Below are 17,089 nucleotides of genomic sequence, written 5' to 3'. Positions count from 1 at the left end.
AATGGGCCAGGATTTGGGAAACCAAGGATCAAATACGTACTCGGCCATGAGTATCACCTTGGGCCTGTCACAGTCTCTCAGCCTAATCTACCTCACAGGGATAAACAGGAAGGGGGAGAGCCTGAGCTTATATGTCACCGGGAACTCCTCGAATGAAAGGTAAGATCTAGATGTAATAATATGAATATAAATAACAGTAATAGTAATAGTTACCATTAATAGTTACTAGTAATAGTTGGGGACGCGGGTGACACTGTGGGTTAAACCATAGAGCTTAGAACTTGCCAATCCGAAGGTCGGCGGTTCGAATCCCCGTGACGGGGTGAGCTCCCGTTGCTCAGTCCCTGCTCCTGCCAACCCAGCAGTTTGAAAGCACATCAAAGTGCAAGTAGATAAATAGGTACCGCTCCTGCAGGAAGGTAAACGGCGTTTCCATGCACTGCTCTGGTTTGCCAGAAGCGGCTTAGTCACTGTACGCTGGCTCCCTCGGCCAATAAAGTGAGATGAGCGTCGCAACCCCAGAGTCGGCCACAACTGGACCTAATGGTCAGAGGTCCCTTTACCTTTACCTAATAGAAATAGTGATGTTACACACCACTCCAATCTCTGAGCGGTGAGAGACTCCAGGGGTTCCAAGCACAGGAACAAAATCTTAGGAGCCGAGGTCCCTTTGTCGCCGCCCCCAAATATTTGAGGGTGCCAGGGCCCCCCAAAGTTGAGGAGAATTCTCATTCAAATCATGTTTGTGTGCCATGTCATGTGATCAATTCTGCATGCCCCCCCCCTCTAATATTTTATTCAAGTTGGCACCCTTGGTTCAAAGTGCTTTTCCAGGGTTCAGTTTTCTTTGAGTGAAGGACAGTTGAAAACTGTGGTGCTTTTAGAGTCAATATGGTTTTATTTACACATATAGCATAGGATGGGAAGGGAGCTCACGACATTAACAACCCACGAGGTCTTGTTCCTCGATTCGCAACAGCTTTAGATCCAGCACAGAGCATGTCTCTGTCTCCTTCCAGCTCTCATGCACCATGCTGGCTATTGTTCTCCTACATAGCAGCTAGCAGCTCAATGAAGGAAAGGAGGGGAGCTTATTCCCTTTCCTGGAAAGCGCCATCACTAATCTCATTCTTTGAGATGCTGATGAACAGTTAACTGGCCAGCTAAAGCCTAACTTTGACAATGGGACTAGACGCAGCGGTTCTCAACCTGGGGGTCCCCAGATGTTGTTGGACTACAACTCCCATCATCCCTGAGCTCTGGCCTTGCTAGCTAGGGGTGATGAAAGTTGTAGTTCAACAACATCTGGTGACCCACAGGTTGAGAAAGGTTGGTAGACTGAAGGTACAGGATGGAAGGTTAAGAGGGGACTCAGGGTCCATCCAGACTGACCCCCCCAACTCATAATGTCACAACAGCAACAGCAACAACACTGGTGCAAACAGAATAGCTATAGGCTATGACAAAAATTTGACTTGGACAAGAGCACAGAAATCTGTGTATGATGCAGAATTGTTGGATAATGGCTTCTGCTCCTTTTCTATTAATTTTCATTTCTCAGCAGAGGTTACAGGAAATCACAGGCAGGTTGTTCCTCCTGTTCTCTTATTTATTAACTCCAAATGTATCGCGTTCAGTGTGCGCATATAATAAACAAGAAAGTCATACAAATTACATGTATCACACTTACTATATAACAAGGTTGGCTGGCTTCCTGGAATTATGAAAACACCAGACCTAATATTTAATAAGGAAATAGGACCAAACACAGACTCCTAATCCAAGTGATCCTACAGACGTTTTGGCAGCCACACTTGGGAGAACATTCCATTCGATGCAAAAATGTTGAGAAAGTCAAGACTGCGAAATGTAAAACTTAGGTAAACACGCTGGAAATTAGTCTTACACTAGATACAGTTTCATTGACATGGCTACCCTAAACATTATTTCTAACAGTAAAAATGAGACGCATGAAATTAGCTGTAAAACCATTTCAATAGAAGTCCAGTATGTACAAGGCTTGGGATGAAAAAAGAAAAGACTTTCTCCATGTGTAGCCATACAAAAAGCTAATTAATCACAGATGTACTGAGAGACAAGTTCCAACGGTCAGAGTAATTGAACAACATTGAGCACCTTCTGTTCCCAAAAACATCTAATTCTGTTGAACTCAGAATAAAGATCACAAAAAGGCACCGTTCAACATGGTTAAGGACATTCTGGATTCTGAACTCAAAAAAATAATTCAAATATTTAGAACTGACCTCCTTTTTAGTGTTCAAAGCAATGCACCTACATTATCTCCAAAATGGATGCTGGCCTAAGGGTTACATTACCATCTTATTTTAGTCATGACTTGTGCAGATGTGATGTAACTCAGAGAAGTCCTTCTTCCAATAGACAGGTGGTGGATGAATGGAGAGCTAGACAAATATATTCAGCCAGATTTAGTCAATTGCCCCAAGTTCTGTAGACCTACCTTGTTTCGTCAATGTATACAGCCTCCAGGACAGATGCAGCATATTCAATATTCTTCTTCAAATCGACCACATTAACGTCACCTTTCTCCAGCTGCTTCACCAAACATCTTAATCTGTAAAAAAACAAAAACAAAAAACTGGGATTATTCAAGGCAAAACTAGTTGTCCTTTCCAAAACAGTATATTCCTTCAACTTCTGTGGAAGGTGGTTTCTGACAATGGGTGTTATTTGACTAAGTTTTACACCCATTAAAATTATTGAACTTTAGTGATGAGTGGTTCAGACATCCAGTGCTATCAAGCAGTGCTCCAAGGGCCTCTGCAGTCGTCGATCTGACAGCTCGATACAGGGGAACCACAACAAAGAAGCTTGACCCCAAAAGGAAAAGAAATGTGAGGTCTCCAATATTTATATGATGTATGGGAAACACACAGGGGCAGCAGAGAAGTGGTGTGTGTCAAATTGGAAGCATAGCTTAGGTCCATTAATTTCAGTGGGTCTACTACGAGTAAAATTTAGTTCAATACTACCTCATATACCAAAATCCTAGACATAAAACTGGAAGGAACCCTAAGGATACCCAGTCCTAGTCCAACACCCTGCAATGCCAGAATATGCAGTTGTCCCATATGGGGAATTGAACCTGCAACCTTGGCATTATCAGCACTATGCTCTAGCCAACTGAGCTATCTAGGCTGACATAATTTTACCCAGAATGCAGGCCCCAAGTATACTCCATTGTACACCTGGAGCTCCACTACATGTATGAAGACTTCATTCATTTCAATGAAAATGCACGCAGACTATATCCAAAGGAATAGGAACTCCTGCCTGTGCTTTGGAAGGCATCATTAGACTTGTGGATGTGAAATTTGGGGTTTTTAAGACTTCAATTCTCACCCTTGATCCTCGCCACAAGTCAAACTGCACCACATGGGATATATGAATTCATGTGCACTTGCAATTTACTTTGCACTAGTGAAAAACACTAGGAAACTTTTGGGTTTTGGTCCATAAATTATCATAAATAAATTAAGTGTGCCATCAATTCTTGAAGGGGTTTCCCCCCCTCTCCAACCCCTACTGCTGCTGTCAGTGTCTGGCAACTCTATTTACCTGGTAGAATTCAAAGGCTTAGGAGTCAATATGAAATTGAAATAAAGCAGCACATTTTCAGGCTATTTGTGATCATTTGTTTTTGCCCCTCCAAGTAGCTAGATATAAACAATGCAAGCACTTAATTAGGAAGAGGGAATTCGTGGCCTTCCAAATGCTGTTTGACCACAACTCTCATCAGTCTCAGCTAGCATTGCCAGCAGCAGTCAGGCATTATGGGAGTTGTAGTCCAATGACATCCAGAAAGAGACAAATTTCCCATCCTGCTTTTGAGGAATAATCATGTGTCATGGTGTGAGCAGGGCAGGATACCTTGTGACTGAACTAATGGAAACAGAAGAGGATATGGTCGATCATCAATCATACAGACAAAAGTGAAAGTGATGTTGCATTTATACAGGAGAAAAATATCACCATGCAAACAGTAATACAAATTAAAGTTCACATTAAACAGTGGTAACATCCACCAACCATAGTTTCCTTTTACTAAACCAGGTTTTCTAAACTTGGGTCTCCAGCTGTTTTTGGACTACACCTCCCATCATTCCTAGCTAGCAGGACCAGTGGTGAGGGATGATGGGAATCATAGTCCAAAAACAGCTGGAGACCTAAGTTCAGGGAACCCTGTACTAAGCTGTTTATGCTAACCTCTAGAACAAACATGATTCCTAACCCATAAAGGTTTTTCTTCTTAATTTCCCACTCTCCCAAACTAAAATGCAGTCCAGGATTTTTGCTTTAAAGCACAACGGGGTGAGGGAGAAATAATTTTCAGAGTAAAAGAAAGAAAGAAAGAAAAAGACCAGTACAGTATCAGTTTTAATATGATTTTGTTAATACTCGTAAGACTACATCTGTGATCGTGCTCAACTTCTAATCGTGTACAAGCTCTGGGCAAAAGAGATACATTTTAAATGAGATTCAGCTTTAGTGGCCATTTAATTTCCTTTGAGAAAATTAGTTTTACACATTTCTTCCTCCTGTGTGAAGAATTAAGGTGTGCTGGTGCAGTTCCCTAGGCATAGTTCAGAGCCTACCTATAAAATGATAATTAATTGAAAATAATGAGGCCCCAAGGTACATCCTCTAGGATTTCGTTAGATCTGTGCTCAATATTTGATCAAGCTCGATTACACTTAATAAATGCAATACGAAAAGGCTACACAAACCTTTCCCAACTTCTGCTGAACGTTTGAAGTACTGCAGCACCGAGGTGCCCCGGTGTCATTTTCTGCGTGTTGATTAGCGCAAAGGCCAAAGGCTAGTACTTCTAGAGCAACTGCCCTTTTGAATGCTGCTTGCAAAACAACATTGATCCATTCTGGCTCTTCGCATTTACTTAAAGACAGAGAGTGGCAAATGGAGGTTGCCATTAGGGGTTATACGCTTTTGAACACCCAAGGAATATTGAAGCAATAATAAGATCAGCCTGGTCCTATTCCATGCCCTCTGACATTCCACAGATGAAAATAGGGACATTTCTCACTCTTCTACAACTGTCCCTCCTTGGACCCCCCCCCATTGTTGTGCCCCACCCTGTGCAGGACACAGCACACAGTGCCAAGAGTGCCAGTTTGGCCCTGCGACCATGGGAGCCCAGGTCTGAAATTTGTGGGTTCCCAGCACCTACATGGGGAATTTTGTGGGTTCTTGGGCACCCAGGACCCCATGGAATTGGCACCTATGACGCATGCCCTCCACTGTCCTGATAAAACCCCTTAATCCCAATTTTGTTTTATTCTTTGGAATAATAATAATTATAATAAAAATTTATTATTTATTCCCCAGCCACTCTGGGCGGCTTCCAATAAAACACTAAAATACAGTAACCTATTAAACATTAAAACTTTCCCTAAACAGGGCTGCCTTCAGATGTCTTTTAAAAGTTTGGTAGTTATTTTTCTGTTTGACATCTGGTGGGAGGGCGTTCCACAAGGTGGGTGCCACTACCGAGAAGGCCCTCTGCCTGGTTCCCTGTAACTTGGCTTCTTGTAGCAAGGGAACTGCCAGAAGGCCCTCGGCGCTGGACCTTAGTGTCCGGGCAGAACGATGTAGGTGGAGACGCTCCTTCAAGTATACTGGACCAAGGCCATTTAGGGCTTTAAAGGTCAGCACCAACACTTTGAATTGTGCTCAGACTTGCAATTTATGGACTGGGCCAGTTCCCACATTCCTGTACACTTGATATCCGATTGCTCAACTCTGGGTGACGTATACAGTGGTATCTCGGGTTACATACTCAGGTTACAGACTGCACTAACCCATAAATAGTGCTTTGGGTTAAAAATTTTGCTTCAGGATGAGAACAGAAATCGTGCTCCGGCAGCGCAGTGACAGCTGGAGGCCCCATTAGCTAAAGTGGTGCTTCAGGTTAAGAACAATTTCAGGTTAAGAACGGTCCTCCAGAACGAATTAAGTTCTTAACCCGAGGTACCACTGTAATGCTTTGCGCTGCAATGGGTTCGTGCATGCAAAACACTGACTGAGAGCACTGCAGGCCTCATCCAGAGATAAGTTTGGAGCAGCTGGACAGTTTTAGATTCTGCTTTTGATGACCTTCTGAGATCTCATTGGAAGTATTACTTCACTTACTTCAACATGTGATAAACCCCCCCGTCGTGTTCTGTTCATTCTGCCAAGTGGTGCCCTGGATACCCATTGCAAAGCCTTGCCCAGCTGCGTAATCAACCAGATTCCAAGGGCTCGTGGCGAAATTGGTACAAGATGAGCATTTCATCTTCATCCTTCTTTTAGGACCATACTGTTTTTTACTGTAGATCCATTTATGAGAAAACACTTTTACAATTCTGCCTCCGACATGCCTTTTCAGACTTGAGTGGCAGTAGTACATACCACCCGTTTCTAGCCCCAGGTAAATTTGGCTGTTGTTTTTAGTTTGGAAAAAGCTGTGTTTTGGAAAGGTTTTAAAATTGCATGCACTTTTTTTTTTAAAAAAAAATAATAATAGTAATTTAACTGATCTATGCAGTAGCAGACCAAGTTATTACCCTTGATTTAGCCTACGATGGAATCTTCAGGGAAGTTTTTTTTTAAAAAAAAACTGCTCAGAAAATGCAGCTAACTTTTCTTAATGCTGTGATAAGGTATGTTGACAGTCCACTATGTGTGTGGTGCTTCTTTGGTTCCTTTGAGATTTCAAGTTCCATTTGAGTAATGGATGTCCTGACAAAGTTCTTTATGAGCTGCTTATTTCATTATTTCTGCATCTATCACACCAAGGTAAATTGTACACAAACGCCTTTCACTTGGCATTTGGCTGGAAGACACAAATTATCTTTCTTTGTATGTGCATTTTCAATAGCTTGAGTGGGTGGCTTGCGCATTCACACACACACACACACAGAGAGAGAGAGAGAGAGAGAGAGAGAGAGAGAGAGAGAGACTGAAGATTTTACCAGTGAAAAATACCTCTTGGACAAAAATACCAAACCTTTAATGAAATCCATTATGTCTTCCCAACAAGAGTAGAGCTATGATAAATACTTTGAGAATTGCATGTATGAAAAGACATTTTATAAATTACTAATCAGGACACAAAACTAGCCAGTTTCAACCTGATTTGTCATCTAATGGTTGAATCCAGCTTAGGCACCCTCACGCATTGTGCTTTGCATATTTCGCCCATCTAGAGGTGGAGGCGGCAATAGTAGTGAGTGAGTAAGCGGGAAAGGTGGGAGATTGGCAAAAAATTGCATCTCTCCCTCCTCTAAGGATGTCTCATCCCCACTTTTGCAATATGAGTGAGGTTCTAAGGTTTTAAACCATCTTGACTATTGAGCTCATGCATTAGATCACAATGTTGCCAAGTGAGAGCAACCAATCAGATAACTGGACGAGCTGATGTCAAGAGCGAAATTTATTCCCAAGGTTACCGCTGATGTTAAAATAGAAACCACACAGAGACAAATGATTACTTAAGATTTTGAGTATGCCTAAGAGATGAGATGTGAAGATGAAGGTGGCGGGAATTAGATAGGGAGGAACAGGGGACTCATCTTGACCTGCCAGGTCTTGAAAGTTTTGGATAGGTGGAGAAGCATTCAGCCATGGGACTCATAGAGTTGTAGAATTGGAAGGGATCACTAGAGTTACCTAGTCCAACCCTGAGATTAAAAGGCTCATGCTCTACTGACTGAGCTATCTCAGGACGGAAGCTATAGAGTCCCAGTTCTGAGGCTGTGGTGCAAGGTGACTGTTCCACTTCCAAAAAGGGACCATAAAACATATTTTGTCATGTGACAAAGGTATTTGAGAGCAGAAGCAGTAAAGGAGTCTAGAAATGTTGTGAAATGCTGAAAAGCTGCAGAATCATTTAGCATGCTGAATCACTGTGACTCATCTTGAGGATGACTCATTCCCTGTACAGTGGTACCTCGGGTTAAGTACTTAATTCGTTCCAGAGGTCCGTTCTTAACCTGAAACTGTTCTTAACCTGAAGCACCACTTTAGCTAATGGGGTCTCCTGCTGCCGTCGCGCCGCCGGAGCACGATTTCTGTTCTCATCCTGAAGTAAAGTTCTTAACCCGAGGCACTATTTCTGGGTTAGCGGAGTCTGTAACCTGAAGCGTATGTAACCCGAGGTACCACTGTATAAGTATTGTATCTGCTTGCAGGCAGACTCAGTGTCTCTCTCAGTCTATGTCTCTCTGTGTGTAAGGTGGAGTCTGTACTCTGTGAAGCCTGTGCTCAATGGAGACTCTGTGTGACTCAGTAACTCTGTGTATGCTCTGAAGCTAGTTTAATCTTCTGTTCGCCATGCTGTTACAGTGGTACCTCGGGTTACAAACACCTCGGGTTACAAACACTTCGGGTTGCAGACTCCGCTAACCCGGAAGTAGTACCTTAGGTTAAGAACTTTACCTCAGGATGAGAACAAAAATCGCACTCTGGTGGCACAGAGGCAGCAGGAGGCCCCATTAGCTAAAGTGGTACCTCAGGTTAAGAATGGTTTCAGGTTAAGAACGGACCTCTGGAATGAGTTAAGTTCGTAACCAGAGGTACCACTGTATTTGCAAATGAGTTTATTTTAACTCAGTAAAGCTTTTATTCTTTTACTGAAGAAGACTCTGCATTACTAATTTACACTGCACGTCATATTTATCCAATAATGCATTATGAAATAGAGCTGGACATAATCTGAATGCACAGTGTAACGCTGAAAAGAAAAGAAAACCAAACTCAGAGCAGTTAAGAATAGGTCAAAAAAATCACAGAAGGGCAAAAGATGTACGGTTAAATAAGTGGGCATTGGTGGTGTTTTTCATTTCCTGAGCTAATAAATGTAGCTGACATATCAGTGAGAACAGCATGTGGAGCCGGTTAAGGCCAGTCCATGGGGAGCATCTGTGTGCTGAGTATCACCAAGAACATCTTTAAGGTTTCATAATGATTCCTCTTATCAGCACAGCTAATTAAGCCTTCAGAAATGCCACTTCAGTTCAGGAGGTCAGCAGCTCACTGTAACAGAAAAGAAAACTCACCTGCAACATTTAAAAAGAAAGACCTGTCAGATTTGGAGGCCAGACATCTGAGGAAACCATACATATGCACGTTTTTGAGAGCCTTGCTCCCTTTGTACTGTGGTGTTGACACTGGTTGACACCTCTGTTAACTTTCGTTTGTGGGAAATGCACAAAGAAAGAAATGAAAAGTAACCTTTGACACTTGTTCCAATGGACATGCAGGAAGAATTCACGACTCTTTCAGCACGCGGCACCCACTTCAGCCATGTGCTAAGGTGGTCATGTGTGCAAAGAAGCCTTCTGCTACAATTACAATGGAGGAGGGGCCATTTTGGTGGGTGGGTTGTAGCAGAGGAGGTAAGAAATACCCCTCTACTCCCCAGCTGTGTTGCTTCCCTACACACCTGAAAATACGCACCATCACAGCTGGGGTATGTGATCTTTCTGGGCATTGCAGCTAGGAAGGAGAGATTAACCCTCCAGGAAAATTGTCCTCCCAAATTAGACTTGTAGAAAGTGAAAATGCTTTTTATAAGGCTAATGTCTCATGGCCAGTGGTGTAGCGTGGGTTGGCAGCCCCCGGGGCTACGCAGGGGGTGAGAGGAAGGGGAAACGGACCAACTAGGCATGCACATTCAACTGCCTAACGGCATCCACATCACCCAGGAGATCACAGCAGCACAGATAAGAAAAGAAGAGTTGAATGGGAAGAATTATGGAAAAAAGACTTAAAATTTACTGCGTGCTATCTGGTTAAAGAAAACTTTATGAAAATGACTTACAGATGGTACCTGACCCCATCCAAATTAGCTAAAATAGATAAAAATAATAGCAACAAGTGTTGGAGATGCAAACAAAATGAAGGAACCTTATTCCACATGTGGTGGACTTGTCCCCAAATTAAAAAAATGGGACATGATTTATGAGGAACTAAAAAAAAATGCTAAAATGTACATTCTTAAAGAAACCCGAAACTTTTTTATTAGGCATTTTAACGATAAGCATTCCAAATGAAAATAAAAGCGTGTTTCTTTATGCGACAACAGCAGCCAGAATATTCCAGCAAAATACTGGAAAAATGAGTTAACACCAACAAAAGACGAAAGGCAATTAAAGTTGTGTGAGTACCTTGAACTAGCCAAAATGATGGAATTAATAAGAAGTCACTCAGGCGACAGGGTTAAAAAAGAATGGGATTGCTTTAAAAATTATGACAAAATATGTTTCCAACAACAACACTTGTCTGTGCCTAGACTAACTTCACAGATATAAGGGAATTTTCTTTTTTAATAATGGAATGCAGATTATTTAAATGTAAGAGAAATGTGGAAACTGCAAAGAGATAGGGGGAAGTCAATGAACATATAAGGGACTCAAACCAGTTTAGTGAAATAGAAAGAATGTGATGGTAAAGAAAAAAAGAAAAGATGGAATATGAAGGTAATGTCTTTCTAGGAATTTTGGGTATAGAATATTCAATATGGTTTGCACTCCTTAAATAATTTTGTGTATTTGACAAATATATTTTTCTTTTTCTCCCCCCCCCCTTTTTCTTTTCTTTTTCTTTTCATGTTTTCTTCTATGTATCATTTTTCTTTTTGGTATATGTGGGTGAAAGGATTAATCTATGTTCTGTTTTTTGTAAACTTTAAAAAAGAGATAAAGATTATAAAGAAAAAGAAAAAGAAAAGAAGAGTCGTTCTGTTGTCTGGGGGTGCCACTTCCTGTTTTGCATGGAGAAGCCCTTTGCAACGGAGCCCAGTGACAGAAGCACACGGCTGTATTGAGGCAGCACCAGGTGTTGAAATTTTGCGCCCCTAACAAATTTGCACCCAGGGCAGCTGTCCCTGTGCCCCCATCACCACGTTATGCCACTGCTAGTGGCCCAGATGTGTGTATGAGCACTTGCAGATGTGCGATTGTGGTTTCTCCTGTTTGCAAATGTGCCCACGATTCCCAAGAATCGGCGGGCGGCTCCTGCTGTAAAACAACTATTTTAAATGAACCGTCACCGAGGGTTCAAGCCTCATAAGCCTCAGGAACCTCTTCCAAACAAAACTGCCGTTTGTTCTGAAAACATCTATTAAAACTTGGCTTGTACAACTTGTGACTCATCACACTTAATGCAGCCCATCAGGGATGGAGGGTTGTGCTCCACCTACTCACCCACCCAGCCCCATGTCTCAGAACTGAAAAAAAAAAAAAGGTTGAGGCTCCGGGAGGACACAAATGTATTACAGAGTTGTTCTCAGCATGTTGGGCTACAAATGATGCAGGATAATTCCAAATTACTCACCTGACATTCCCTACACACGTACCCCTTGGAAGCTACATTTTGCTTTCCTAACCCTCACATCTGTGTCAATATTCTTTGTTGAGACGTTTCTGTTTGGAAATGACCATTTGGATTACATAAAGCAGAAACATAATACTGACCAGTACCATAACATTGGGGGGGGGGTTGTTCCCCCCATCCGATTTAAAGAGATCTAGTCTGGTGCTGAGATCTTAAGAACCATAGCCCGTGTGATCACACAGGCGAAATGAAAACAAGCTCTGCTATTTTTGCTTCTGTGGCAAAGCTTTCTGCAGCGCTGATGGGGCACTTAGCAGATGCAATGCCAGGGGCCCACCTGACCGAACAGTAAAGCTCAAATTATTCATATTTACTAAGACATTTTTCAGCTTTTTCAGCTATCCTGCTGTCTCTGGTGTGTTCAAATAATAATAATAAATAGTAGTAAAAAGATAAAAAAAAAAAAAAATTGACTGGTCTGTTCAATTCAAAATGTAAAATTCAGTATCCATGTTTCATTCCTGCCAACTGATTCTTCTTAGTCCTCCCCTTATGTTTGCAAGGTTATTAAGTTTCACTAACAGTACTGAACCTTTGTGGCCACTGCTCCCTTTCCAATGCAACCCTTTAAAGCCAGGAACCCGAGGCCCTCCAGAAGTTGTTGGGCTCGCAGTCCCTTCAGCCCCAGCCAGCACAATTAATGGTCAGGGATGATGGGAGCTGGAATTCATCAATGTCTGGCAAGCCACAGGCTCCCCAGACCTGCTTTAAAGTTACAAGAAGCCTGTCAGGTGCAAAAGTGACTCTAGAATCTGAAGTCTTGATGAAGCAACGCTGTATCCCTAGTCTCCATCCCTCTCTTTCTTTTCTTCTTGATGATAGGAAGACTTATTGAGCATCGTAATTTCTGCATAGTACTTCCTCTCTGCAATGTCTGCATTGCCTATTCTTTCTCAAGTTTGTGCTTTTCAACCCATGACGTACTTTGGCCTCCATCCTTTAGCCACCCTCCCTGTCAGTCTCCCTAGTACCCCTGTCCCTCCCTGGCCTCTCCCTAATCAGTATGACCCCACCCAGCCCCTCCTGAGCTGAAGTTCTGCAGAGGTTTCTTCAGAGCCCCCTCTCTCGGCTTTTCCCTAGCTTCCTCTGCCTTTCTCAAGAAGAGAAGAAGAGTTTGGATTTGATATCCCACTTATCACTATATTAAGGAGTCTCAAAGTGGCCAACATTCTCCTTTCCCTTCCTCCCCCACAACTAACACTCTGTGAGGTAAGCGAGGCTGAGAGACTTCAGAGAAGTGTGACTAGCACAAGGTCACCCAGCAGCTGCATGTGGAGGAGTGGAGACGCAAACCCGGTTCACCAGATTATGAGTCCACCGCTCTTAACCACTACACCATGCTGGCTCCCTTTTCAACTGCCTTTTCAATCTAGACTTCCCCAAAGTTCACATTTCTCAATCCGCTGCCGATTCTACAAATGTTCTTCAGTCACCTTTAGTTTGACTGACTCACTGAAATATTCGTATCCCACCTTTCTTGCAAGAGCATGTTGACAAGCTCACAACGAAGAGCCTCAAACACAGGAATAAAGCAAAAGGGGGGGGGTCAAAAAGCAGCAATAAGCATACCCAGTCGGTAGAAAAACCAAGACCCTTGCTCTCCAGAGGGCTCCATAAATGCCCTCTGAATTAAAATGGCAGCAAATTGGGAAAACTGGCAGCAAAGGGACCAAATATGGGGAGTCTCAGAGTCTTAGTACCACTTTAGAAAAGGCCCCATCTCAGACAATCTCATGCCAAAAGTACTTCTATCTTGTCTGAATTAATTTTCCAATGAATCATCCACATCCACACCCACCCCTCAGCTCCCCTACTTTCTGACCTGTTCCCAGCCAGACAATCCCACACAGCAACTACTGTGCCTAGCCTTTGTGAGGCTTTAATAATAATAATAATAATAATAATAATAATAATAATAATAATAATAATTATTATATACCCCGCTCATCTGGCTGGGCCTCTCCAGCCACTTTGGGCGGCTTCCATAGAAACCAAAAATACAGTAAAATATCACACGTTAAAAACTTCCCTGAACAGGGCTGCCTTAAGATGTCTTCTGAATGTTTATCGCTTTGACATCTGCTGGAAGGGCGTTCCACAGGGCGGGCGCCACTACCAAGAAGGCCCTCTGCCTGGTTCTCTGTAGCTTTGCTTCTCGCAATGAGGGAACCGCCAGAAGGCCCTCGGTGCTGGTCCTCAGCATCCAGGCAGAATGATGGGGGTGGAGACGCTCCTTCAGGTATACTGGACCGAGGCCGTTTAGGGCTTTAAAGGTCAGCACCAACACTTTGAATTGTGCTCGGAAACGTACTGGGAGCCAATGTAGGTCTTTCAAGACCGGTGTTATGTGGTCTCGGCGGCCGCCCCCAGTCACCAGTCTAGCTGCCGCATTCTGGATTAGTTGTAGTTTCCAAGTCACCTTCAAAGGTAGCCCCACGTAGAGCGCATTGCAGTAGTCCAAGCGGGAGATAACCAGAGCATGCACCACTCTGGCGAGACAGTCCGCAGGCAGGTAGGGTCTCAGCCTACGTACCAGATGGAGCTGGTAAACAGCTGCCCTGGACACAGATTTGACCTGTGCCTCCATGGACAGCTGTGAGTCCAAAATGACTCCCAGGCTGCGCACCTGGTCCTTCAGGGGCACGGTTACCCCATTCAGGACCAGGGAATCCTCCACACCCAGTCAAAGTGACATTTCCTTCTCTAATAGAAGCTGGACTGCAACTATTCCAAGAGCTATGTTCTCTGAGCTGTTGGAATGTTCAGGAATCCATTTGCTGCCAGAGGCTGCACTGTTCGCACAAGGGAAACACAACATAAACTATAAAAATTAAAAGCATCTGAAATGAATCGGAAAAAGAACTGGCTTCTTTAAGAAATTGAGGTTTTTCAGCCCTAAGGCACATTCCCACATACAGTAAAGAGAAAATATGAGCACAGTGTTCCTTTATGGCAAAGTATTCCATCAGCAATACATAAGAGTCATAATTATTTGGACGCACGGAACATCATTACATGGGTCTAAGAGACCCCTCTTCCTCTAACGACCCCATTAAAGTTGTCCCATAATTATTTCCAATTACTAATTCCTGCTTTAAAAAGACTTGCATTACTTCTGGAAGGCAGTCTGACTTTTAAAGACATTATAGGAAGGAAAATGCAGTTCTAGAGAGACAGTAGATAGCAATAAGGCCTTCTTGTGTGTCTTTGCCATCCATATTTGATTCACCAGCCTAGGCTACCTTTACCAAACCACTTCCCCCCTTTTCTACCTGCTGCTTCTCTCTCCACATCTCAAAAAGCAAGGTCAAGTCACTCCGTACATTTGAAGCCCACAGCTTCTCCCAAAGAATCCTGGGAACTGAAACTTCCTCCTCAGAGCTATAACATCCAAGCACACTTAATAAATTATGGTTCCCAGCATTTGGGAGGAGGCTAGGTGGTTTAAATGAGCTTTAAGTGCATGGTGCGGGTGTGATCTGAGACTTGCAGCAACTGTGCCCACTTCATTGAGAAAGAGGCTGTTCCCATCAGGGGCGTAGGAAGGGGGGCAATGGGGGCAGACCGCCCCGGGTGCCCTTGTTTGGATATAGTTCCGCTCCACCTTAAGAGGGACAGGCATGACTGTTGTGTGTCACATGCCTGTTTACTTCCAACACAGTCTGCTGGGAACTTACGTTTGTCTATTGCTTTTGCATTACTCCTGTTTGCTTGGACACAAAGGGAAGCAGACATGTTTTTTCCTTTGTTCCTGAACTATGCTGGATAAACGCTTGCAAATACGCTTACACATGTCTCTGTCCACCACTTCCGTTGTGAAGATTTATTCCCTCTGCTGATAAGAGCGTGCTGAGTCTCTAAACGTATCTGAGGCTCGTGTCACTGATTTATACCAGAGATCGCCTGGCTGCCAGCTGGGGGCCTGCCAAATGCCCCCGTCTCCCCAGCAGTATCCCAACAACCCTCACTGAGGGGGGTGACATTCGGCGTGCCACCCACCCACAACTTGCAAGCCTACCTGAGCTGTCGGGGTAAGGGGGGAGCTGCGCCACTTTGGCTGCAGCATTTCCCCCTTCCCCTTTGTTTTGACAGCTTGGGGGAGCCTTTGGAGTCGCAGGCAGGTGGTGTGTCGAATGTCCGCCATGGGCGGCTTGCTCCGCCCCCGGCTGCAGAACACATGCACCACTCCAGGCATCCAAGCGACTATCCTGCACCTAGGAGGGCACCCTCCACGCCATGCCCCCCTAGGGAGCGTGCCCACCCTGAGCAGCATATGCTCTGCCGCTGGTTCCCATCTGTTCCTGCACAAACTCACCTCAATGAGAAAGAGTAATTGTCTGAATTTCCCTGCTTCTGCCTGAGAGGGAGATACATGCTGCCACAGGCGGTGGCTGGATTCAGTGTGAAAAGAGGCTGATCAGTGTTGCCCCTGCCCACCCGCTGCCCCCAAGGCTCATGCAGCTGCAAAAGAATGGCTGGCCATTGTGATGTCATACTGATGCTTTCTGCCTGAAGACCGACAGGCGTATAAGCCTCAGACTGATAATGGCCAACTTAAAGGAGAAATTGGCCACCGTGCCTTCCTTCCCACAGATGCTGATCACCTGGCAGAAAGAGAAAAAGATACCCTGTGCCCTTATTGACTGAGAGAAAGATGCTGCTTTCAACCCACAGCAGATAGGGGTGTCTGTAACTTGCAGTTATTTTCATTGATCATAGTTTAGTAATTATTTATTGTATTTGTTAAGAGTGAATTTCTGCTTATTTGCTGTTGTTTTGAGAGTTAATTTTATTGTGTACTGTTATATTCTAACATTACTTTATTTAATATGTCATTATGTTTTAAAGTTACGTTTTATTATGATTTTTTGTATTGGTTCAGGTTATTTTAAGGCACGCGTTCTTTGTTGCTGTACATCGCCTTGTGTATAGTAATATAGAGAGGCGATATTCAAATTAAAAGTGAAATGAAATCTTCCTTCTTTCTTTCTTTCTCTCTCTCTCTCGCTCTCTCACTCTCTCGCTCTCGCTCTCGCTCTCTCCACACATCAAATGCAAGTTTTCCCTCTACTCAGCCAGGTTAAATCATACACCACCAAAGCATCTGAGGACATGAGATGGCTTCTTTCTTTCTCCCTCATCAGTTGGCTGCCAGGAATAAAACAGTACAAACTTATATACGAAATATACATAAATTATAGCAGCAGTGAAAAACTTTTAAATGGTTCCGAATTGTACTCCTCTTTCATGTAATTAATAAAAGGGGACCATAATCTCTCAAATCATTCTTTGCTTTGCCTGCCTTCTCTTAATCATACCATTTCAGTGAGTTTTGACACTCTTGCAACATTGTCTATTTCTTCCATCGGAAGTACCCTACTTCAGCATGCCATTTAGCCCCAACCAACATTTCTTCAAAGGGACATGGGTGGCGCTGTGGGTTAAACCACAGAGCCTAGGACTTGCTGATCAGAAGGTTGGCAGTTCGAATCCCAGCGACGGGGTGAGCTCCAGTTGCTCGGTCCCTGCTCCTGCTAACCTAGCAGTTCGAAAGCACGTCAAAGTGCAAGTAGAGAAATAGGTACCGCTCTGGCGGGAAGGTAAATGGCGTTTCCGTGTGCTGCTCTGGTTCGCCAGAAGCGGCTTAGTCATG

General features: G+C 43.6%; 1 protein-coding gene across 4 annotated transcripts in view; it reads right to left on the bottom strand.

The window, feature by feature from the left end:
* Window positions 1–17,089, bottom strand: part of PDE1A (phosphodiesterase 1A) — a 144,779-nt gene that overhangs the window by 38,295 nt on the left and 89,395 nt on the right. For 3 of the 4 annotated variants that reach the window (XM_081875738.1, XM_081875742.1, XM_081875740.1), the window contains exon 2: window positions 2,480–2,593. In XM_081875738.1, coding sequence (XP_081731864.1) covers window positions 2,480–2,593 — 114 coding nt within the window. Of the gene's footprint in view, window positions 1–2,479; window positions 2,594–15,751; window positions 15,877–17,089 lie in introns of those variants that run through there. The other variant, XM_081875739.1, reaches the window with a different exon arrangement.

Source organism: Podarcis erhardii (assembly GCF_964252035.2).
Source record: "Podarcis erhardii genome assembly, chromosome: 1".
Taxonomy (NCBI): domain Eukaryota; kingdom Metazoa; phylum Chordata; class Lepidosauria; order Squamata; family Lacertidae; genus Podarcis; species Podarcis erhardii.
Note: the sequence above shows the minus strand (reverse complement) of the source record. Positions and strands in the feature narration are given on the sequence as shown.